This window comes from Leptodactylus fuscus, chromosome 8 (genome assembly GCF_031893055.1).
Source record: "Leptodactylus fuscus isolate aLepFus1 chromosome 8, aLepFus1.hap2, whole genome shotgun sequence".
Lineage (NCBI taxonomy): Eukaryota > Metazoa > Chordata > Amphibia > Anura > Leptodactylidae > Leptodactylus > Leptodactylus fuscus.
Window position 1 is genome coordinate 35,796,979 of NC_134272.1, and position 26,248 is coordinate 35,823,226.

General features: G+C 42.2%; 3 protein-coding genes across 3 annotated transcripts in view; 2 read left to right on the top strand and 1 right to left on the bottom strand.

Moving 5' to 3' along the window:
• The window catches only part of LOC142216490 (gamma-crystallin-3-like), a 401,417-nt gene that overhangs the window by 225,015 nt on the left and 150,154 nt on the right, over positions 1 to 26,248 (bottom strand). The gene's annotated exons all lie outside the window — the stretch shown is intronic.
• On the top strand, positions 9,724 to 12,013 carry LOC142216779 (gamma-crystallin-3-like). Its single transcript, XM_075284810.1, has 3 exons — positions 9,724 to 9,732; positions 9,923 to 10,171; positions 11,730 to 12,013. The coding sequence occupies exons 1-3, from the start codon at positions 9,724 to 9,726 to the stop codon at positions 12,003 to 12,005; spliced, it is 534 nt and encodes a 177-aa protein (XP_075140911.1). The 3' UTR covers positions 12,006 to 12,013.
• LOC142216780 (gamma-crystallin-3-like) lies at positions 13,364 to 25,398 on the top strand. The gene is made up of 5 exons (XM_075284811.1): positions 13,364 to 13,399; positions 15,765 to 15,903; positions 21,471 to 21,562; positions 23,607 to 23,855; positions 25,046 to 25,398. The coding sequence occupies exons 1-5, from the start codon at positions 13,364 to 13,366 to the stop codon at positions 25,319 to 25,321; spliced, it is 792 nt and encodes a 263-aa protein (XP_075140912.1). The 3' UTR covers positions 25,322 to 25,398.

Below are 26,248 nucleotides of genomic sequence, written 5' to 3' on the forward strand. Positions count from 1 at the left end.
TAGTGCCTTTGTCTGACTGGGAATTCAAAGAATATATTGGGTTTACAAATACCCTCATTTCTTGCTACTGCCATATAGTGCCAGTTTCTGACTGGGAATTCAAAGAATATATTGGGTTTACAAATACCCTCATTTCTTGCTACTGCTATATAGTGCCTTTGTCTGACTGGGAATTCAAAGAATATATTGGGGTTACAAATGCCCTCATTTCTTGCTACTGCCATATAGTGCCATTGTCTGACTGGGAATTCAAAGAATATATTGGGTTTACAAATACCCTCATTTCTTGCTACTGCCATATAGTGCCATTGTCTGACTGGGAATTCAAAGAATATATTGGGTTTACAAATACCCTCATTTCTTGCTACTGCTATATAGTGCCTTTGTCTGACTGGGAATTCAAAGAATATATTGGGTTTACAAATACCCTCATTTCTTGCTACTGCTATATAGTGCCTTTGTCTGACTGGGAATTCAAAGAATATATTGGGGTTACAAATACCCTCATTTCTTGCTACTGCCATATAGTGCCATTGTCTGACTGGGAATTCAAAGAATATATTGGGGTTACAAATACCCTCATTTCTTGCTACTGCCATATAGTGCCATTGTCTGACTGGGAATTCAAGGAATATGTTGGGTTTACAAATACCCTCATTTCTTGCTACTGCCATATAGTGCCAGTTTCTGACTGGGAATTCAAAGAATATATTGGGTTTACAAATACCCTCATTTCTTGCTACTGCTATATAGTGCCTTTGTCTGACTGGGAATTCAAAGAATATATTGGGGTTACAAATGCCCTCATTTCTTGCTACTGCCATATAGTGCCATTGTCTGACTGGGAATTCAAAGAATATATTGGGTTTACAAATACCCTCATTTCTTGCTACTGCCATATAGTGCCATTGTCTGACTGGGAATTCAAAGAATATATTGGGTTTACAAATACCCTCATTTCTTGCTACTGCTATATAGTGCCTTTGTCTGACTGGGAATTCAAAGAATATGTTGGGTTTACAAATACCCTCATTTCTTGCTACTGCTATATAGTGCCTTTGTCTGACTGGGAATTCAAAGAATATATTGGGGTTACAAATACCCTCATTTCTTGCTACTGCCATATAGTGCCATTGTCTGACTGGGAATTCAAAGAATATATTGGGGTTACAAATACCCTCATTTCTTGCTACTGCTATATAGTGCCTTTGTCTGACTGGGAATTCAAAGAATATATTGGGGTTACAAATACCCTCATTTCTTGCTACTGCCATATAGTGCCATTGTCTGACTGGGAATTCAAAGAATATATTGGGGTTACAAATACCCTCATTTCTTGCTACTGCCATATAGTGCCATTGTCTGACTGGGAATTCCAGGAATATATTGGGTTTACAAATACCCTCATTTCTTGCTACTGCTATATAGTGCCTTTGTCTGACTGGGAATTCAAAGAATATATTGGGTTTACAAATACCCTCATTTCTTGCTACTGCTATATAGTGCCTTTGTCTGACTGGGAATTCAAAGAATATATTGGGTTTACAAATACCCTCATTTCTTGCTACTGCCATATAGTGCCAGTTTCTGACTGGGAATTCAAAGAATATATTGGGTTTACAAATACCCTCATTTCTTGCTACTGCTATATAGTGCCTTTGTCTGACTGGGAATTCAAAGAATATATTGGGGTTACAAATACCCTCATTTCTTGCTACTGCTATATAGTGCCTTTGTCTGACTGGGAATTCCAATAATATATTGGGTTTACAAATACCCTCATTTCTTGCTACTGCTATATAGTGCCTTTGTCTGACTGGGAATTCAAAGAATATATTGGGTTTACAAATACCCTCATTTCTTGCTACTGCTATATAGTGCCTTTGTCTGACTGGGAATTCCAATAATATATTGGGTTTACAAATTCCCTCATTTCTTGCTACTGCTATATAGTGCCAGTTTCTGACTGGGAATTCAAAATGCGCAATGCTCCCGGAAATGGACGTGGACGAGGCCGTGGGCGAGGTCGGGGGAATGGTTCTGGGGAGCAAGGTAGCAGTGAAGCCACAGGGCGTCCCGTGCCTACTCCTGTGGGGCACCAAGCATTGCGCCACTCCACAGTGCCAGGGTTGCTTGCCACATTAACTAAACTGCAGGGTACAAACCTTAGTAGGCCCGAGAACCAGGAACAGGTCTTGCAATGGCTGTCGGATAACGCTTACAGCACATTGTCCAGCAGCCAGTCAGACTCTGCCTCCTCTCCTCCTATTACCCAACAGTCTTGTCCTCCTTCCTCCCAAAATTCCCAAGCTTCACAGAACAATAACCCCAACTGTCCCTGCTCCCCAGAGCTGTTCTCCGCTCCTTTCATTGTCTCTCAACCTGCCCCTCCATGTCGCGATTCCACGAACCTAACAGAGGAGCATCTGTGTCCAGATGCTCAAACACTAGAGTCTCCTCCATCTCCGTTCGATTTGGTGGTGGATGACCAGCAACCCACCCTCATCGACGACGATGTGACGCAGTTGCCGTCAGGGCATCCAGTTGACCTGTGCATTGTGCGGGAGGAGGAGTTGAGACAGGAGTTGGAAGAGGAAGTGGTGGATGATGAGGACACTGACCCGACCTGGACAGGGGGGATGTCAAGCGGGGAAAGTAGTGTGGATGTTGAGGCAGGTGCAGCACCAAAAAGGGTAGCTAGAGGCAGAGGTCAGCAGCTTAGGCGAAGCCAGGCCACACCCGGAATCTCCCAAGATGTTCCAGTTCGTACCCAGCCCCGAAAAACTCCCACCTCGAGGGCACGTTTCTCGAAGGTGTGGAGTTTTTTCAAGGAATGCGCCAAGGACAGATATAGTGTTGTTTGCAAAATTTGACTCTTGAAATTGATTAGGGGCTCTGAGAAGAGCAACCTGTCCACCACTTCAATGTGCCGTCATTTGGAATCCAAGCACTGGAATCAGTGGCAGGCAGCAACGGCAGGACAAAGGCCGCCTGCCGTTCACGCCTCTGCCTCTGCCTCTGCCACTGCCACTGCCACTGCTGACTGTGCTGGCGATGCACTCCAGAGGACGAGCCAGGACACCACTTCATCTGCCTCCGCCACTTTGTTGACTTCTTCATCATCCTCCCCTGTTCCTGTCTTATCTCCTTCTCCTGCACCATCAAAGGCACCATCAGGCACTTCTTTACAACAACCCACCATCTCTCAGACTGGCCCAGGAGATGTTGGCGTTCCGGCTTGTTGAAACTCCCGCCTTCCTGGATGGCAACTGCGGCACCTCGCTATGCCGTCCCCGCCTTGCACCAGCACGTGTCACTCAACATCAGGCGGGCCCTTAGTTCCGCGCTTTGCACAAAGGTCCACTTGACCACCGACGCGTGGACAAGTGCATGCGGACAGGGACGCTACATTTCACTGATGGCACACTGGGTGAATGTAGTTGAGGCTGGGACTGCTTCCCAAACTGGCCCGGTGTACCTCGTCTCCCCGCCTAACATTCCTGGCAGGGACACGAGAAGAACACCCCCTCCTCCTCCTCCTCCACCGCCTCCTCCTCCGCCACCGCCTCCTCCTCCGCCACCGCCTCCTCCTCCGCTGTTAGATTGACCCCAGCTACGAGTTGGAAACGTTGCAACACTGGCGTTGGTAGACGTCAGCAGGCCGTGCTGAAGCTGATCAGCTTGGGGGACAGACAGCACACTGCCTCCGAGGTGAGGGATGCCCTCCTCGATGAGACGGCAATATGGTTTGAGCCGCTGCACCTGGGCCCAGGCATGGTCGTTTGTGATAACGGCCGGAACCTGGTAGCAGCTCTGGAGCTTGCCGGACTCCAACATGTTCCATGCCTGGCCCATGTCTTCAACCTAGTGGTGCAACGTTTCCTAAAGAGCTACCCCAATGTTCCAGAGCTACTGGTGAAAGTGCGGCGCATGTGCGCCCACTTTCGCAAGTCGACAGTAGACGCTGCTAGCTTAAAATCTCTCCAGCAATGCCTACATGTGCCACAACACCGGCTTTTGTGCGACGTCCCCACCACTGGAACTCAACGTTTCAGATGTTGAATAGAGTGGTTGAGCAGCAGAGACCTTTGATGGAATACCAGCTACAAAACCCTAGGGTGCCACAAAGTCAGCTGCCTCAGTTTCTCATCCATGAGTGGCCATGGATGAGAGACCTTTGTGACATCCTACGGGTGTTTGAGGAGTCCACAAGGAGGGTGAGCTCTGAGGATGCGATGGTGAGCCTTACAATCCCGCTCTTGTGTGTTCTGAGAGAATCCCTGATTGACATCAGGGATAACTCAGATCACGCAGAGGAGTCAGGGATAGCATCCGATCCGTCACAGCTGGAGAGTAGGTCCACACATCTGTCCGCTTCATCGCGTTTAATGGAGGAGGAGGAGGAGGAGGAGGAGGAAGAAGAGTTGTCCGATGATGTGATGGTGATACAGGAAGCTTCCGGGCAACTTCGAATCGTCCCATTGTTGCAGCGCGGATGGGTAGACATGGAGGATGAGGAGGAAATGGAGATTGAACTTTCCGGTGGGGCCAGAGGAGTCATGCCAACTAACACTGTGGCAGACATTGCTGAGTTCATGTTGGGGTGCTTTACAACCGACAAGCGTATTGTCAAAATCATGGAGGACAACCAGTACTGGATCTTTGCTATCCTTGACCCCCGGTATAAAAACAACATCTCCTCTTTTATTCCGGTAGAGGGGAGGGCCAATCACATCAATGCTTGCCACAAGCAATTGGTGCAGAATATGATGGAGATGTTTCCAGCATGTGACGTTGGCGGCAGGGAGGGCAGTTCCTCCAGTAGGCGACCAAGTTCTCACCGGTCCACACAAACGAGGGGCACACTGTCTAAGGTCTGGGACACCTTGATGGCACCCCCTCGCCAAAGTGCCGCCACGGAGGGTCCTAGTGTCACCAGGCGTGAGAAGTATAGGCGCATGTTGCGGGAATACCTTTCCGACCACAGCCCTGTCCTCTCCGACCCCTCTGCGCCCTACACGTATTGGGTGTCGAAGTTGGACCTGTGGCTTGAACTTGCCCTATATGCCTTGGAGGTGCTGTCCTGTCCTGCCGCCAGCGTCCTATCTGAGAGGGTGTTCAGTGCAGCCGGTGGCATCATCACTGACAAGTGCACCCGTCTGTCAGCTGAGAGTGCCGACCGGCTCACTTTGATAAAAATGAACCACCACTGGATAGAGCCTTCATTTTTGTGCCCACCTGTGTAAAGCACCCCAACATGAAACTCCATGTCTGTGCTCAACCTCTCCAATTCCTCCGCATCCTCATACTCATCCACCATAAGCGTTGCACAATTCTGCTAATACTAGGCTCCCTCCACCCTGATTTCCCCCAACTCTGCTGGTTAGAGGCTCCCTCCACCCTGATTTCCCACAACTCTGCTGGTTAGAGGCTCCCTCCACCCTGATTTCCCACAACTCTGCTGGTTAGAGGCTCCCTCCACCCTGATTTCCCACAACTCTGCTGGTTAGAGGCTCCCTCCACCATGATTTCCCACAACTCTGCTGGTTAGAGGCTCCCTCCACCATGAATTTGCCCAAACTGGGCTGGTTAGAGGCTCCCTCCACCATGAATTGGTCCAAACTGGGCTGTTTAGAGGCTCCCTCCACCATGAATTGGTCCAAACTGGGGTTTTTAGAGGCTCCCTCCACCATGAATTTGCCCAAACTGGGCTGTTTAGAGGCTCCCTCCACCATGAATTGGTCCAAACTGGGCTGTTTAGAGGCTCCCTCCACCATGAATTGGTCCAAACTGGGGTTTTTAGAGGCTCCCTCCACCATGAATTTGCCCAAACTGGGCTGGTTAGAGGCTCCCTCCACCATGAATTTGCCCAAACTGGGCTGTTTAGAGGCTCCCTCCACCATGAATTGGTCCAAACTGGGGTTTTTAGAGGCTCCCTCCACCATGAATTGGTCCAAACTGGGGTTTTTAGAGGCTCCCTCCACCATGAATTTGCCCAAACTGGGCTGGTTAGAGGCTCCCTCCACCATGAATTTGCCCAAACTCGGCTGTTTAGAGGCTCCCTCCACCATGAATTGGTCCAAACTGGGGTTTTTAGAGGCTCCCTCCACCATGAATTTGCCCAAACTGGGCTGTTTAGAGGCTCCCTCCACCATGAATTGGTCCAAACTGGGCTGTTTAGAGGCTCCCTCCACCATGAATTGGTCCAAACTGGGGTTTTTAGAGGCTCCCTCCACCATGAATTTGCCCAAACTGGGCTGTTTAGAGGCTCCCTCCACCATGAATTGGTCCAAACTGGGCTGTTTAGAGGCTCCCTCCACCATGAATTGGTCCAAACTGGGGTTTTTAGAGGCTCCCTCCACCATGAATTTGCCCAAACTGGGCTGGTTAGAGGCTCCCTCCACCATGAATTTGCCCAAACTGGGCTGTTTAGAGGCTCCCTCCACCATGAATTGGTCCAAACTGGGGTTTTTAGAGGCTCCCTCCACCATGAATTTGCCCAAACTGGGCTGGTTAGAGGCTCCCTCCACCATGAATTTGCCCAAACTGGGCTGTTTAGAGGCTCCCTCCACCATGAATTGGTCCAAACTGGGGTTTTTAGAGGCTCCCTCCACCATGAATTGGTCCAAACTGGGGTTTTTAGAGGCTCCCTCCACCATGAATTTGCCCAAACTGGGCTGTTTAGAGGCTCCCTCCACCATGAATTGGTCCAAACTGGGGTTTTTAGAGGCTCCCTCCACCATGAATTGGTCCAAACTGGGGTTTTTAGAGGCTCCCTCCACCATGAATTTTCCCAAACTGGGGTGTTTAGAGGCTCCCTCCACCATGAATTTGCCCAAACTCTGCTGGTTAGAGGCTCAATCCACCCTGATTTTCAAAACAAATGTTGGTGCCAACCTCAACTTACTACAAGGGCCAAATTCACTGCTGGTGACAAGCTCTCCTCACTCCAAGTGCCAAATACACATGTTTCAGAATCAGACCCTTTCAGTGCTGATTCTCATTTTCTTCTTTAATGTTTTTTCTAATATTGTTTTGTTGTTTTAAAAAATACAGAAATAATGCCAATGTCACTTTAGAAGCCGAAGATGACTGTGATTTGGCATGTAGGGAAAGACATTATTTCCAGCTCAAGTCTTTGCTCTTCCGATTCTTAATTATTTTGATGAGAACAGATAGTGTTTTGTATGCAGAGAAGGTAGAAGTAGGCGACATGATTGTTGAGGGTAGTGGACGTAGTAGTGGAAAGGGGTACGAAACTGGTAATCATGGTGGTAGGAGCACTAAGGATAAATATGGAGATGGCAATTATGATAAAATCCAAGAATAACATTGCCATGATTAGTGAGAACTAAAATGGGAATCATGAAATTAAGAAATTCTGTTAACTGATGTGAGTGCTCAGCCTTAATGGAGGATAGACATCTGCGATTATTGGTCTAGGAAAGTAGCTCCTGCTTGATATTGACATGTGTTGAAGAATGAGGGCTTCTACTTGGATATATTTGTGTGGGGAAAGGTCCATGCCAATATTAACACAGTGAGCAGCAATGAAAGTAATTGTATTTAGCTGCCCAATGGTTCAATGTTTTGATCATCAGCAGGCACAGTACAGAAATGGAACAAGGCCAGGTACTAGTACGGATACCACCCCATTGGTGTAGGATCAGTTCCAACCCCAGGTGGGACCATCTTCCTTCTCCAGTTCCTGTTCAAGGGATCATTTCCCACAAAGGCATAACAGACAGGACAGTATAATATCTATAATCCCGTGTTTTTCTCATTAGAGAATCTTTTCCATTGTAGAAGATATTATAGGGCTTTCAACTGGCAGGCCATTTTTTTTTTTATTCTGTAATTGTCACTCCTCCATTTCCAACACAATGTTGCTGTGGCATTTGCTACCATGAAGGGATCATTTTTGGTAGATTTTTTATTTTTTTTTAAGCCAGTTCTTCTCTTTTCAATTGGCAACCAATCCAAGCACAGTAACAGTCTGACACAACTTTTTCTTCAAATTATTTAGTTGCCACTTGCCACTGTCACAATAGTGACATAATCTCAACAAAAATAAAAATAACACCTTTGCAGCTTCCAAGACAAACACAATATTGTCACTGCATTCAGCTGGCACAAGTAAATCACTTTAAAAAAAAAACAACTTCTTTTTTTAGAGATGAGCGAACAGTAAAATGTTCGAGATTCGTTTCGAGTAGCCCCTCAATATTCGACTACTCGAATCGTATATCGAACCCTATTATACTATATGGGGGGAAAATGCTCGTTTCAGGGGTAGGCAACATTCGATCAAATTATACTTACTAAGTCCACGAGTGAGGGTCGGGCTAGATCCTCCAAGAAGTCTTCTCCGTGCAGCGTCCCTGCGGCATCTTCCGGCTCTGAATTCACTCTGCGGGCCTGGGCAGAGCCGACTGCGCATGCCCGCACTACAAGTGTACATGTGCAGTCGGCTCTGCCCAGGCCCGATGCCTGGCAGAGTGAATTCAGAGCTGGAAGACACTGCGGGGAAGCTGCACGGAGAAGACTTCTAAAGGTAGGAGAAGAACCAGCGTTGATTGGCCGACTGTATAGCATTCGGCCAATCAACGCTGGTTCTGCATCAAACTTTTCCATTCGAATAGCGAGTGGTACTCGATCGAGTACGAGTATTTCGAATACCGTAGTATTCGATTGAATACCTACTCGATTGAATACTACTCGCTCATCTCTATTCTTTTTCTTTGCTTTCAACCAGGAACACTGCCACAAATTTAACTTCAAAATACAAACCTGTTGTATATACAAGCCCTCCAAATTAAATGTTAAATAAAAACATTGCTTTTTCCAATGTAAACACCATGTGTGTGTGAAATAAACACAGAAACGCATCTTTCTCTAAATTAGGCTAATTTTTGGAACATTTTTAATGTTAAAAGCCAAAAAGGGAAGGGGCCACACGGTGGCTCAGTGGTTAGCACTGCAGCCTTGCAGCGCTGGAGTCCTGGTGTTCAAATCCCACCATGGGCAAAAAACCATCTGCAAGGAGTTTGTATGTTCTCCCCATGTTTGCATGGATTTCCATCCCATATTCCAAAAAAAGACATACTGATAGGGAAAAAAATGTACATTGTGAGCTCTATGTGGGACTCACAATCTACATAAAAAAAAATAAATAATAAAAAAAAAAGCCAAAAAGGAATGTAGCAGCGCAGTGTATGTTTGGACAGTTTCCTATGCATTGCCTACCATCTGTTTTCTCATAGACATACATGTTACTATCACTGTGCCATTACTTTGCATCTGCTTTTTTATAGAGCTAAAATGGCCTAGATATAGCTCTAGGAATCCTGACAGTATCATACAATATGTTTTAAACCAATTTAAACTCTGATGTGTGATGAATTTATACAAGCCAAAAAAAAAAATATTTGGACAGAACCTTCCAATTTCAAATAAAATCTTCAGAGCATCACCCATCTCTACTATTAGGTTACTTCTATGAGGTTGTCTGCATTCAGCTTTTGAATTCTAGTGAAAGCAAAAAACTACAACAAAAGTCGCAGTAAACAATGAACACGCTTTAGCACAGGTATAAAGCTATTCATTGTAACTAGCTGACACACAGTTCTACGTGTAGCCTGTGCAGTACAGGATGTATATAAGGGCTTTCTCCATCCAGTCAGGGAGCAGTTACTGAGAGGCCATACTGGTGCACCAAATATCATGGGCAAGGTAAGAAACTGTTGTACTACAATTTTTTTTCCATATAATATTTAAAAATAAATAAATATGAATGAACGTCTAAGAATCATCTATGATGTTTTTTTTATTTCAGTGAAATATAATTTTATATATTTGGAAAAAATAATTTATTTTTGTGTGGTTATATTGTTGCTGTTACACTTATATTCACACTTTAATTTTACAGATTATTTTCTACGAGGACAGAAACTTCCAGGGTCGCTCATATGAGTGTCACTCTGAATGCCCAGATTTATCTTCATACTTTAGACGTTGCAACTCTATCCGTGTAGAAAGTGGAAACTGGATCCTGTACGAACACCCCAACTACAGAGGACACCAGTATTTCCTTCATAGAGGAGAGTATCCTGACTTTCAACAATGGATGGGATATAATGACTCCATTAGATCTTGCCGCATAAGCCCCCAGGTGAGTTGTAAAAATTATTTTCCATTAAACCACATCTTAGTGTTCAACTTATGACGGGATTTTGGTTCAACTGCAAATTTTAAAGAGAAGAAACTCAAAGCCTATTTGTCATTGTCGTCATTATTTATCAGAACAAAGATGGGATTAAAAATCTTTAATTTATAATTTGTGCCAGCAAAACTACACAGGCTTGAACTAGTTCCTTGATACTTTAAAAATTTCCTATATATATATATATATATATATATATATATATATATATATATCACAACTTTTCCACTGTCGCCATTAATATTTGTTTTATCGATGGAACCCCTGGCTGACGCACTTAGAGAGGACCCAGCTTTGCATGGTGTTGAAGTGGGAGGACGCTCCCACCTGATATCACTTTACACGGACGATATCATTCTTACATTGACTGATCCACGTTCTTCCCTCCCTTGCCTTATGCACCTGATTGAGGATTTTGGTCTCTTATCCTATTATAAATTGAATCTTTCGAAATCTCAGGCTCTCTTTTTTAATATTTCTCCTGCCCCTCTTAAAACCCTACAACTCAAATATGGTTTTGATTGGCGGCAGGATTCACTCCAATATTTGGGTGTGCAAATAACCTCTTCTCCCAGATCGCTCTTTAGCAGTAACTATCTCCCTTTACTAAAAAAAGCTTGCAGGATGATTGTGACCAGATGTCGCGTGTCGAGGTTTCTTGGATAGGCCATGTGGCCGACTTCAAAATGCTTCTCTTGCCCAAACTTCTCTACCTGTTTCGTACATTACCAATTTCTATCCCTTCATCTTACTTTGAATCTCTACAGAGACTAATTTCCCGCTACATATGGAATGGAAAACGACCCAGAATTAACAGGGGACCCTTATGTAAACATAAACTAGCGGGGGGTATCGGCGTTCCAATACTCCGCAACTATTATTTGGCCACGTTAGTAGCCCAATGTGCCGGATGGTGGAACGCAGATTTATCTATCCCTTGGGTTCACATTGAACAATCCCATATTCCTCAGGGGACACTGAAAGATTTGTTGTTATATACATTTTGGCGTACTACCCACCCTACCACAATATCTCCGACTATGATGGCTTCTCTGTCTGCCTGGTCCCAAATGCATGCTGAGACTTCTCCCCAAATGTATTGGACCGCGTCCAATATGCCCACTTCTTTGTTATCTTGGATGATGCCTGATCTGAACTTGTCCTCATGGGAAGCCTCTGGAATTATGTTCCTATCCCTTTTGTACGATTCAGCTGGCCGCCTACTTTCCTTCAATGAGTTACAAATGAAATTTCAAATTCCGCCATCCCACTATTACAAGAGTTCTCAGAATAACTAATTTGCTGTCCAAAACTCCCCTACCTCATATTCCCTATTGTAAAAGAATAATAGCTTGTATATCCACTAGTGATGTAAACCAAATATAATTGTTCCTGTGATGACCTCTTTCATTTTTGGTGACCAATGAAATACTGTAGCTATGCTAAAACATGTGCAACATTCTATAAAGTTTGATTGTAATATATAATATATATTGTGTTTTACCAGCACCAAGGCTCATTCAGAATCAGGATCTATGAAAAAGAGGACTTTAGTGGTCAGATGATGGAGTTTACCGAAGATTGTCCTCATGTCTATGAGAGATTCCGCTACAATGACATTCATTCTTGTCACGTACATGATGGATACTGGATGTTCTATGAGGAGCCCAACTACAGGGGACGTCAGTATTACCTGAGACCTGGAGAGTACAGGAGATACAGTGACTGGGGAGCCTCTAATCCCAGAATTGGATCCTTCAGGCGTGTTCATCATTTCTACTAACCTAGAAAAAAAAGATCTATAATATTGTATAACATTAGTCAGAACATATGTTAAAATATTCTAAATTCCCAATTGTATTAAGCTCAAATAATCTCATTTGAGCATGCCCATCACTTGTATTAAAATAAGATAAACAATATAATACAAATAAAATATATAATACCATCTAAACAATAAAATCTATTTAAAAAAATTATTTGTGCCTATTTTTTGTGTGATAGTGTAAACACATATATAGACTAGGGCTGATTACAACACTAGCCACAGCGGGTTTTACGGGGTATCCAGACTTCCTGAAGGAAACACCTTTGAACTCTGTCTAGATATAATCTTAGATTTAAATCCATGTAACGTTACTAGCAACTGAGCCACTGTGCTTGCAGAACTGAAGTCTGATCATTTTTTTTTTTTTTTGTCTTTTGTGGCAAATTGTAGTTATTAGATACCAAGACTTTGGCAGTTTCCAAACCCTTTTCCCAAGCCTTTCATCATTTATAATGGTTTTTAAAATATGAGACTCTTTCTTAATACTAAATTTTAACAGTATCATACTGGGGTCTAGGGGTCTATCATACAAGAGCATGCAAATATTACCTGACACTCATGCACAAGTTCATAAAATGTAACCAACATAAATATAATTTTTAGTAGTAGTTGGCTAACCAGCCCTTGCCTCTAATTGTGTTTTTTCCTAGGGACTAAAGATGAGCGAACGGCGTTTGATTGAATTGGTATTCGATCGAATATCAGGCTGTTCGATATATTCGATTCCAATCGAATAACACGCGGCAAACGCAGTAAAAATTAATATCCCCTCCCACCTTCCCTGATGCGTTTTTTCCCCCAATAACTGTGCAGGGGAGTTGGGACAGAAACTACAACTACGTAGGCATTGAAAAAAATTGGAAAAAACCATTGGCTGCCGAAAACATGTGACTTCTGATACATAAGAATAGTGCCGGCCATCTTCGTCTCATTTTCGTTTTGGAGTGATAGGGACAGCTTGTTTTCAGTGTGAGAAACAGCAGGGGACGTGGGCGAGGACGTGGATGTGGATATCCAGCTGGGTATCCAGTCCACAATCCAAGTACTGGAGAGGGGCTGCCAGCAGTGCCCCTTGACAGTAGCAGCAGGCGACGTGGGCGAGGACGTGGACGTGGATATCCAGCTGGGTATCCAGTCCATAGTCCAGGTACTGGAGAGGGGCTGCCAGCAGTGCCCCTTGTCAGTAGCAGCAGGCGATGTGGGTGAGGACGTGGATGTGGATATCTGGCTGGGTATCCAGTCCACAGTCCAGGTACTGGAGAGGGGCTGCTAGCAATGCCCCTCGTCGGTAGCAGCAGGGGACGTGGGCGAGAATGTTGATCCAGCTGGATATCCAGTCCACAGTCCAGGTACTGGAGAGGGGCTGCTAGCAGTGCCCCTCGTCCGTAGCAGCAGGGGACGTGGGTGAGGACGTTGACATGGATATCCAGCTTGGTATCCAGTCCACAGTCCAGGTACTGGAGAGAGGCTGCCAGCACTGAATTCACTCATCATCATCATCCTCCTCCTCCTCCAACCCCAGCCCCTTCACCCTAATGTAATTGTTAAAAAACTTTTTTTTTATTTTAATTATTTTTCCATGGATACCCCCCAAGGGCCTGCAAAGCAATTTTTTAGGGCTCCAGGCCACGGGCCTGCAAAATAATTTTTTAGGGCTCCCCCAAGGGCCTGAAAAGTAATGTTTTTAGGGCTCACCACCAAGGGCCTGAAATCTAATTTTTTAGGGGTTACCCCAAGGGCCAAAAAAAAACCCCACTGCTGCTGCATGGCTCTAATCACCCCAAGGGCCAAAAAATAAAACACTGCTGCTGCATGGCTCTAGTCACCCCAAGGGCCAAAAAATAAAATACTGCTGCTGCATGGTTCTAGTCACCCCAAGGGCCAAAAAATAAAACACTGCTGGTGCATAGCTCAACACACCTGAAGGTCAAAAACACTGCTGGTGCAATACTCTACTCACTCCAAGGGAAAAAACACTGCTGGTGCAAGGCTCAGCTAACCTCAAAGGCCAAAAACACTGCTGGTGAATTTTGTTCAGTTCCAAAGGACTCTGTATTTGGATTTGGCTTAGTCGAAACTCCAGAACATGCCTTGGAAGGCAAAGTGGTTTAGTGGCTCCATCTCAGCACGATGATGATGATGATGATGATGATGATGATGAAGCTTGGTTTAATCTGGTGTCGGAATGCAAAGTGGTTTCTGATCTATATCTGATGTACTGGGGCATGTTGTCTGGACTATTAACACCTCAGAACCTTGTAGAGGTAATGTAGAGTTCCATATTAGAGGACCATTACCGGTAGTAGTGGTTGCAGCCAATTCTCCACCTTTGTGGTCCTCTAAATAAAAGTTACCCCAGGACTTGATTCCAAAATGTTATCAATTTCCCAATCAAAATCAAGGTCAATGTCTGGGTCCTCAGTCCAATCCACTGCATCAGTCCCAGACAATGAGAGTGATGGTTCTGGAACCACCATTTTAGGGGCTAACAATTTTAAAAGGGCTAATACTCTGCTGGTGCAAGGCTCAATTCACCCAAAGGGCAAAAAACTCTGCTGGATGGAAGGCTGATCTAAGTTAAAGGGCCTAAAACTCTGCTGGTAAAAGGCTGAAGTCACCTCAAGGGCCTCAATCTCTGCTGGTAACTCAGCTTAAGGGCTTCTAACTTAATTTGGAAGGACTCACGTTAAGGGCCAGAAAAGTGAATTTTTGAAGGTGTTATCACATCACACACACATGCACACACACACACACACATACACAATGACAGTTAAGGGTGGGTACTGTTTGATTTCCCATTGCCTATTCCATCTGTGGTTGTCATGGGCAACGTGATTTAAAGGGGTGCTTGGTAATGTTTCTTTATCTTAAAATTTGGGTTTCTGACCATCCAATTGGGGAGGAAAAAAGGTTTCCAGGTATTTTTCCACTTTCATAGTGGGTTTTTTGAGTGTGGAAAGTGTGTAGTTGATAGGCTGTGATGGTGGGGTAAAACTGGGACTTGGGCTTGTTAGATGCCCCCAGACATGCTTCCCCTGCTGTCTCAGTTGCATTGCAGAGGTGTTGTCATCATTTGCTGAGGTGTCATAGTGGACTTGGTGACCCTTCTGAGTCGAATTTGGGTTTCCCCTGAAACGAACGTTTTTTCCGCATAGACTATAATGGGGTTCGATATTCATTTGAATAGCTGAATATTGAGGGGCTATTTGAAACGAATAATAAATATCGAATATTTCACTGTTTGCTCATCTCTACTAGGGACCTATGAGTAGCCAGCTGTCCGGCTGTTGCTTTGTGCTAGGGCCCACTTAACTCTGCCTTAGGCTGGTCTTACACGACCATATTGAATGTAGTGCCCTTGTGGCCTCCAGTATATTGGTAGAACTACTCGACAATTGAGTGAACGTCTCAATAAACATCGCTCGAATGTTCTAAACGGATATACTAAACATAGCGTTTCACGACACGCAGCTGAACATCATAACAAAAGCTTTAGTGGTTTCACTGTAACACCCATCGATTGGATCCCTCCTGGAATTACAGATAGGCATGGTACATTAAATAAGAGAAAAATGTTTTGGTTATTTAATTTTAATACATTACATCCTTTTGGTCTTAATATAGCTTCAGAAGACGTTAATAAATAAATGTATGTAATCCAATCTTTAATCTAACTCCATATCTTACTTTTTGTCCCTATGTGTTTGATTTTAGGTATTTAATGTATTTTCCCTCCAAATACCTAAAGAGTTTATCTACTCCTATCCCAAATATGTATTCAAAAATATAGTTGGAGGTTTAGCTCTTTATTACTTTTGCACTTTTAAAGACCATCAATACTTCTTACCCAAATGTAATCACATAGTAATAAGGTCTACATTGTTTAATCATTATATATGTGCTGAAAATATATAAGTCCCAGTCTGTAGCATGTGTGTATGTGTGTGTATGTATGTGTATGTATGTGTGTATGTATGTATGTGTGTGTATATATATATATATATATATATATATATATATATATATATATATATATATATATATATATATATATGTGTGTGTGTGTGTATGTATATATGTGTATATATGTGTTTATATGTATGTATATATATTTTTTCTTACTATATCTGTTGTTTTTTGGAACAATTGTTTTCATTATGAGTTGCTCCAATTCATTTGTAATATTAGGGAGAAATCCGAAAAAACATCAATACCTTTTATTTACCATATGAGCGCTTAGTCATGTGTCCCGCGATGTTAAATACACCACGCATGCGCGAATTATGTATGAGCACTCAGTCACGTGCTCCGTAATGGTAATCATACCACGAATATGCATATCACGTATGAGCACTTAGCTATGCGCTTAGTAATGCTAAATATACCACGCACGCGTGAGTCACATATGCGCTACAACTTAGAGCACATTGTTGTGTAGCTTTAATATTTTGCGCGGACATATATGTTCTCCAACCTGAATCGCACCATCTGGCAACACTCCAAGGAATGTAGGGAGCCAAACGAGCTCCACTATATTTAAACCTAGGAGCACACGGCATACAATTTGTATACATCTTCCAGACTGACCGAGCTTTGTGTGAAGGTAAGACTCTCTATGCTCCCCCTTTTTTTGCTGTAGTTGTAAACTAGGGATTATTGGTAGCCACATTGATATAAATAACAACACAATGATGCATGCTAACGATCAGTGTTTGATATGCAATGGCTTTCTATCATGAGATTGAGATGATTTGGCACATTTACTTGTTATTATGTATATATAGATTTTTTTATATTTTAAATGATAAGGTTGGTATATGAGATTTGTTTTACTATTGTTTTATAAATCATGTATTATTATTTTTTGAATTCATTGTATATTTTAACTTAGGCCTAAGTGCTTCTCTGGCCAAAAAAACGTTGAAGTGAATACTTGTTTTATCTATTTTCTAATTAGTTACGCACTTGAGAAAGGGCAGGTGTGCCCGAAACGCGGCGATTTTTTAGCGTTGTGCATCATTGTCTTTTTGAATAAAATCCTGTTGTGACCTGAGAGCGCCGTCTTTCCATTTCATTGAAAACTCTATCTTCCCTGGCCTTGGCCGGTGTCCATCAGACGTGCTGCCTCCTCCACCTGACGGTAAACCCCAAACGTAGTTGTGAGCGATTGTCACAACCTCATCAGGTGAGAGGCCATTTGGTCCTTTTAAATCTTCTGGTTATTTCCACCAAAATTTATCAGACATTCTACACTATATAGTGTGCTCGGTGTCTCTTTTGTTTCATATTGAATGTACGGTCCACAAGTTGCTGATCAGCAACACTAGTTGCTGATTGGCAACATAGACTCCACAGACGTCCGTGTCCTGTCCAGAGTTCTATGGGCGAGTCTGTGCAGTGCCGCAATTCACGGCCATTACGGACATGTTCTATAAATTGCAGGCCCAACCACACCACGGATAAAATATCCATTGGTCTAAGAGGCCGCATTGAATATAATTTGTCCGCAAATGGTCCACAATTGAAAACCCTCAACCCTGCGGACTTACATTATGGCCGTGTAAGACCAGCCTTACATTGAACTGTCCCATGCTATGGTGAGATGGGGACTTAACTGTCTCAAGAATCTACCAGACGTTTCTCTTGTTCACCTGTGGTCCAGTCCAAGTCTTTTTTTTTAATTATTGTACGTTTGCAAAAGACATTCCTTTTTGGAAACAGTTCCATATTCTCTACATTTTGTATAATATTTTTGTTTTAGTTGTACTAACAACCATCCTATCTTTAACCCCTGGACTCCATGGGAGGATTATTAGGAGTGGTCCCAGTTTAATTGACAGCTGGCACGAGCCGAGAGTTACTGATGCATAGTACCAAAGGGCCCGGTAAAATCAAGCTGAAGCTAAAGGTTCATGGCAGGCAACAACATGCAGTAACAGAAGTATAGCAAAGGTCAACAACAGGTATTGAAAGGATTACACAAGTCTACAGATTCTCAAAAGTTGTTTGGTTCAAAAATAAAATGAGCAATTTCTTAATGATTTTCATGTGTTGAATTCAAATATCATAAGGAAAACTGTGAATTGTTTCTAGTTTCTATGATATCGAAGTATTTTCGTTTTACTGTTATGTAAATTGTATAAATTTATAATTGTGACTTCTGCAATCATATACTGTAGTTTATTGTTCAGAAAATTTTGAAATATATTCTGAGCAAACTTATAAATCAACTATGATTTACAGACATGTCAAAGCACTTTTACAAATTAGAATTATATTTAGGCTACTATGTTATTGAACTGTGCAATGTAGGTCTGCATTCATTGGCTACACATCTCTTGTATTCATCGGATCACATAGGTTTGTCTCTGGTAACTGTTCAGCAGTAGACTGCAAGCATTGATGGGTTCTGTTTACCCTGGTATCTTTTTTCCATAGTCTCAACCACAAATCGCTCACTATGTTCATCACTCACCACTCCACAGTTTGGTGCAGAGAAGTCTAGATGACAGAGCAAGAAATGAATCTTTAAAGACATGCCCTGCCGCAAACAGTGAAACTCATCATCGTGAAGAAGTATCAATTGATAGTATGGTCATTTGGCTCTCTCCAGACCATTGGCACTGTGAAAGGTATAGTTTGTCTATTCCTGTTCAACCACTGTGTGAGTTTTGATAAACATCTACAGTGTTGGCCAAAAGTATTGGCACCCCTGCAATTCTGTCAGATAATACTCATTTTCTTCTAGAAAATGATTGCAATCACAAATTCTTTGGTATTATTATCTTAATTTAATTTGTCTTCAATGGAAAACCACCAAAAGAATTGTCAAAAAGCCAAATTGGATATAATTCCACAGCAAACATAAAAAGGGGTGGACAAAAGTATCAGCACTGTTTGAAAAATCATGTGATGCTTCTCTAATTTGTGTAATTAACAGCACCTATTACTTACCTGAGGCACCTATCAGGTGGTGGCAATAACTAAATCACACTTGCAGCCAGTTGAAATGGATTAAAGTTGACTCAACCTCTGTTCTATGTCCTTGTGTGCACCACATTGAGCATGGAGAAAAGAAAGAAGACCAAAGAACTGTCGGAGGACTTGAGAAGCAAACTTGTGAGGAAGCATGAGCAATCTCAAGGCTACAAGACCATCTCCAAAGACCTGAATGTTCCTGTGTCTACTCTGCGCAGTGTCATCAAGAAGTTTAAAGCCCATGGCACTGTGGCTAACCTCCCTAGATATGGACGGAAAAGAAAAATTGATGAGAGATTTCAAAGCAAGATTGTGCAGATGGTGGATAAAGAATCTCGACTAACATCCAAACAAGTTCAAGCTGCCCTGCAGTCCGAGGGTACAACAGTGTCAACCCGTACTATCCGTAAGCATCTGAATGAAAAGGGACTGTATGGTAGGAGACCCAGGAAGACCCCACTTCTTAACCAAAGACATAAAAAAGCCAGACTGGAGTTTGCCAAAACTTACCTGAGAAAGCCAAAAACGTTTTGGAAGAATGTTCTCTGGTCAGATGAGACAAAAGTAGAGCTTTTTGGGAAAAGGCATCAACATAGAGTTTACAGGAAAAAAAGAGGCCTTCAAAGAAAAGAACACGGTCCCTACAGTCAGACATGGCGGAGGTTCCCTGATGTTTTGGGGCTGCTTTGCTGACTCTGGCACTGGATTGCTTGACCGTGTGCATGACATTATGAAGTCTGAAGTCATAATGTAGGGCCCAGTGTGAGGAAGCTGGGTCTCCCTCAGAGGTCATGGGTCTTCCAGCAGGACAATGACCCAAAACACACTTCAAAAAGCACTAGAAAATGGTTTGAGAGAAAGCACTGGAGACTTGTAAAGTGGCCAGCAATGAGTCCAGACCTGAATCCCATAGGACACCTGTGGAGAGATCTCAAAATGGCAGTCTGGATAAGGCACCCTTCAAATCTCAGAGACCTGGAGCAGTTTGCCAAAGAAGAATGGTCTAAAATTCCAGCAGAGCATTATAAGAAACTCATTGATGGTTACCGGAAGCGGTTGTTCGCAGTTATTTTGTCTAAAGGTTGTGCTACCAAGTATTAGGCTGAGGGTGCCAATAGTTTTGTCCGGCCCATTTTTGGAGTTTTGTGTAAAATGATCAATGATTTGACTTTTTTTTCATTCTCTTTTGTGTTTTTTCATTGCAAGCAAAATAAATGAAGATATTAATACCAAAGAGTTTGTGCTTGCAATCATTTTCTGGAAGAAAATGAACAGTATCTGACAGAATTGCAGGGGTGCCAATACTTTTGGCCAACACTGTATACAGCAATTGTCCGGCTATACACGCTCATTCCAGCTATCCACGCTGTGTACCCCCAAAACCTAACAGGGATACACAACAATTGTCCGGCTATACATGCTCAATCCAGCTATCCACGCTGTGTATCCCTGTTAGAAGAATTTGGTGCATGCCTGCCTGGCTCCTGGCTGCCAGCTGAAAAAGCCAAACTATCTTCTAAAAGTGATCATTTTGTCTGTGGTTTGTTGCTGCAACAGGTGCCTGTGCAGCACCAACTTGGTGTGGTGATGAGTGACGATTGACATAATTTAAAGAAAAATGTGGGGCACGCTATTAATATACCTACTGCCTGAAAAAAACTGGACTATCTTCAAAAGTAATCATTGTTTCTGTGGTTAGCTGCATGCTACATTATGGAGAAAAAAAGACATGGACCACACATCCCAATCTTTTACATTGATCTAATGTTTTTTTAGCAAAATCTACAAGAATAAACATGAGGTTCTTAGTATACATATTGATCAAGGTGCATAAGCCCACAAGCCACTTCACAGCGACCTCTGTATAGTGGATCCCTACAATACTGGGTGCGGTGCTGCACAGTGACCACCAACACCCTTGACACCAGGCAATGCTCCCAGGCTCTGGACCACCCAATCCCAAAGGTACAGCACCACAGGAGTGTCAGACACCATGCACCGTATGAACAGATCTAAAAAAAAATCCACCTTACCATATTGCTTCTGAGGACCGAGAGATTGCAGGTGGGTGCCTTTTACAGTCTCCTGAACATTAAAAAAAAACCTGGACCAAATGGGAAGAGTGCTGGTACCAAGGCAAAACCAAAAAAAATGCAGGGACAGACCTTGTTAGCTGCATGTGGCAATTTGAAGGGTCAATTTGAGCAGTAATATGTGAATACTACTGCTCAAATTGACCCTTCACTGTGTGCAACATTGCCACTCAGTGTGTGCTTCACATTCCAGGTTAGCAGTGTAGCGAGTCAATGAGTAACAATTGACATAAATTTCAAGAACACTTTCGGTCACACTATCAGTGTACCTAATTCCTAGCTTGGCAACTGAAAAAGTTGGACTCATGGAGTATCTTCCAGTAATGATCATTTTGTCTGTGGTTTGCAGCATGCAGTAATAATATACTGCTGCTCAAACTGATGCCCCAGTATGTGCAAAAGGGAAAGAGGGAGTGGAAGCAATGGTTTGCCCGGGTGAAGGTGAGGGTGAAAAATGGTCCAGTAAAGACTCGTTCACATCAGCGTTGGTATTGCATCTGGGGGAGTCCGCATGAGGACCTCCTCCGAATGGAATACCGAATGCAACTGCAAGTGTGCCAGTAAAAGCACACAGACCTCATAGACTATAATGGGGTCCGTGTGCTTGCCGCCAGATCTCCACAGGGATCATGCAGACAGGAAAATAGTTCGCAATCTACTTTCCTGCCCGCATGATTCGTGTGAGCAGCGCACAGCTAGCACACGGACCCCATTATAGTCTATGGGGTCTGTGTGCTTTTACTGCACACCGCTTCCAGTTGCGTTCGGTATTCCATTCGGGGGGTTCCCATGTGGACTCCTCGAACGGAATACCGAACACAGATGTGAATGAGGGGTAAGTAGGAACTGGAGGAAGTGGACGGGTCCCTTCTGGTTGAAACTATATGCCCTGCACCTGTGAAATGATATTAGTACTAGAAAGTATCAGGCCGTGCTGTATTTCTAGACTTTGGCCTCTGATGCTCAAAACTTTGACAAGACAGCTAATGTATTGCTGATCCATGTAGTGAAGGTGACGTGTACCTTTACCCACATGGACAATTACAAGGAGAGGCTCACATGGCCATGAAGCAGGAACAACTTTCCTTGAGAAATAATAGCAAATATATATTCTTCATGGAGACTATGCACAGCCATCAGTTGGTGAAACAAAGTAAATTCAACTAAGTGTCATGGCAGCAACTGCACCACCACTAACTTGACCTCATGAAAGTTAAATTTGTAGAACAGGGGGTTACACCATAAAAAAAAAAAAAAAAATGATAAATGACTGTACCGACCCACAGAATACAGGTGACATGTAATTTGGACTGCACAGTGAATGCTCTAATAATAAAGTCTGTAAGAAACTTGAACAAGTACAGTTTTTCCTCTCCATTCTGAATTTTTTCCAGCTTCCCAGTACATCATATGGAATATTAAATGGTACTAATATGAAATACAATTTGTTCCACAAAAATTAAGTCTTCATATGGCTCGATGAACTGCAAAATAAACAAAGTATGGCCTTTGGAAGACAGGGAGTAAGAAACTAAAATAAAAAATAGCTGTACTCCAGTTCCTCATAAATTTGAGTTTACTGGTAAAACAGACCAACATAGAACATAACCTATTTTTTTTTTTTAAATCAGTCATGGGAAGAGCCCCCATTTACTTGAATGGATTTTAATGCAGCCATGGCACAACCATTAAAAAAAAGACACACACACGTCACCCTGCTGACTGAGCCACTGGTACTCCTAGGTTAGTAACAGGTATTTTTTTTATCTGAAATCTTCTGGTCTCCTCTCACTATTTAGCATGTACACTAAATGGGGTGAATAGTCTGAATAGATGAAGCTTTTCACTTTTTTGAAATGCCATACCGCTTGGAAAAGCCCCTCCCATTTTTTATTTGATGTTTATGCGAACGTAGGCTAAGATGTCATACATGTGACTGAACAAGTGGGAGAGAATGTGGTCAGATGTGTAAAGCTACATTGTGTGTGCTTGTCTGCATTCAGCTTTTGAAATTTGGTGAAAGCAAAAAAAAAAAAAAAAAACTACAACAAAAGTCATAGAGAACAATGAACACAGTTTAGCACAGGTAAAAAGCTATTCATTCTAACTAGCTGACACACAATTCTACATGTAGCCCGTGCAGTACAGGGTGTATATAAGGGCTTTCTACGGCCAATCACTTAGCAGATATTGAGAGGTCAGACTGATAAAGAAAACATCATGGGCAAGGTAAGAAAATACTACAACGTTCTCTAACAAAATTCTTGAAGCAACAGAATATAAGACGCAAACAAAATGGCATGTAAAGAAACTTGCACAATATGTTGTGTTGCTTCATAGGCATTAATATGCACTTCATTTTACATTATAAAACTTCTAGAATCATCTAGGATGTTTTTGAATACCTTAGTGAAATATTTTATTATAGATTTGGAAATTTGTGAGTCTATATTGTTACTGTTACGCTTATTTTCACGCTTGAATTTTACAGATTATTTTCTACGAGGACAAAAACTTCCAGGGTCGCTCATATGAGTGTCACTCTGAATGCCCAGATTTGTCTTCATACTTTAGACGTTGCAACTCCATCCGTGTAGAAAGTGGAAACTGGATTCTATATGAACAGCTGAACTACAGAGGACACCAGTACTTTCTCCATAGAGGAGAGTATCCTGACTTTCAGCAATGGATGGGTTACAATGACTCCATTAGATCTTGCCGCATAAGCCCCCAGGTCAGTTGTTAAGATAATTTTTTTATCTAACCACATCTTACTGTTAGACCTACCGTATATACTCGAGTATAAGCCGACCTGAATATAAGCCGAGGCCCCTAATTTTACCACAAAAAACTGGGAAAACTTATTGACTCAAGTATAAGCCGAGGAGGGGAAATGCAGAAGCTACTGGAAAATTTCAAAAATTAAAATGGTCGGAGTTTTTGGGTGCAGTAGTCACTTTCAGACACAGGGATACCTAATGTGTATGTGTTTCACAGTAATTTTCTACTTTTATATGTATTCTAGGGAAAGGAGGGATTTACAACTTTTACTGTATTTACTTCATTTTTTTATTATATTTTTTTAAAGCTTTTTTTCCCCACTATTTTATGGGAGATTCTATACATTACTATTGCAGCTGGTCATAGACCCCCCTCCCAAAAATAAATAAATAAATAAATAAATAAATAAATGTTTTTTGTGTTTTTTACTTGACTCGACTATAAGCCGAGGGGGGCTTTTTTTTTAGCACAAAAACTGTGCTGAAAAATTCGGCTTATACTTGAGTATTAAGTATATGTTGGGAATTTAGTGAAATCTACATCACGGTGTTCAGGTACAAAAGCTGATCCTGTATATTTTCTCTAGCTCTGTGGTAATGTCTACAACGGGTGAAAAAAAAGTTATAATGTTAAGGTGATCTGTATGGATTATGATTCATTCTTATATACTGTTCTGATGTAGTAGTATTATTAATGTTCTTGTACAAAGAGTAAGGGTATTTTATTCAGTTTGTTTAGACAACAGTTTGAGGACCAAGTCAATCCTACACTGAATATATTTTTCATATATAATAGAATACTTGATATCAATACATTATAAATCTTATAGTATACTGTTCCCTGAGATAGCATAACTACTTTAGAGGCAACCATTGTAGTTTTGATGGGGTGTTGGAGAATAGTGGCCCAGTCTTGACTCACCCCCATCCCCTTAGTTATTAGATACCAAGAACCTATGAATGATTCGTCTTCTCAGGGCTACTGAGTTGGTTGAAAACTGAGAGGTGAGGAATTGCTCTAAATTCAGAAAATTCAGACCTTCAGCCCTTGATTATAAAACTAGACATGTAGTATGGAGGCCATATGTAATCTTTCCTATAAGGACATCTCTTTGGGTTACCAATAAAAAATTTATTTTACCAGCATCAAGGGTCATTCAGAATCAGGATCTATGAAAAAGAGGATTTTAGAGGTCAGATGATGGAGTTTACCGAAGATTGTCCTCATGTCTATGAGAGATTCCACTACCATGATATTCATTCCTGCCACGTAGATGATGGATACTGGATGTTCTATGAGGAGCCCAACTACAGAGGACGTCAGTATTACCTGAGACCTGGAGAGTACAGGAGATTCACTGACTGGGGAGCCTCTAATCCCAGAATTGGATCCTTCAGACGTGTTCATCATTTCTACTAACCTAGACAAAAAGAGGAACCATGATATTGTGTTACCTCAGACAGTATATACTTTGAAATACTCTAAACACTTATTTCAATAAAGATGAAAATAACTTTCTTTGTGCATGTCCATCACTGGTAAATGAGGAAACAGTAAAGATTATTCAAAAAGACCCTTTTGTGTATATTTGGCCTGAGCTTTTTATTTTCTTCTGGTATTACTATACTTATTGTATAGACAGATATTCAGACTAGGGCTGAATCCAGGCAACATTACTAACAATTGAGTGTGCTGTGCAGGTCTAAATGTAGATTTTTTTTTTTCTTTTGCAACCGAATTTGACAGAACTATTGTCTGTTGCATTTTTTCCATTAAAAAGTAACTTCAGCAGTCCTTAAAACAAATTGTAGTTTTTAGTCACCAAGGCTTTAAGGCACTTTGCAAGTTTTTCGTCATTTATGCAGGGGCTTCTCATGGCCAAACTGAGAGGAAATGCAAAAACCATCCACACATTAGAGAAAAAATGCACAGCGGAAATGCTGCGATTTCAAAAACCGTTGTGTTTTTGGAAATCACAGCATGTCAATTATAGCTACGGAAATGTCGGTGGTTTCTCTATAGGTGTAATTGAAGCAGAAAGTCTTTCTGTGAAAAGGGCTGTAGGAAAAGAACGCAATATGTTTCCACTGCTGCTACGTGAAGCCTTAGCCTAAACATGGTTTGACTCATAAAATTTCCACATCAATATAGCATAGTTTGAATAGGGTTTGACTCAAACATAATAAAATAATAAAAGTTCTATGTAGCTGATTATCTGTAGCCTTTTTGCAACTTGTGCCATAAAATGCTGTTGTGTTATGATGGGAACCTTGCTTTTGCTCTGTAGCTGAACGGGAACCTTGCAGAACAGGTGTCAGCTGTTATGGCAGGTGCCAACGGCTCAGA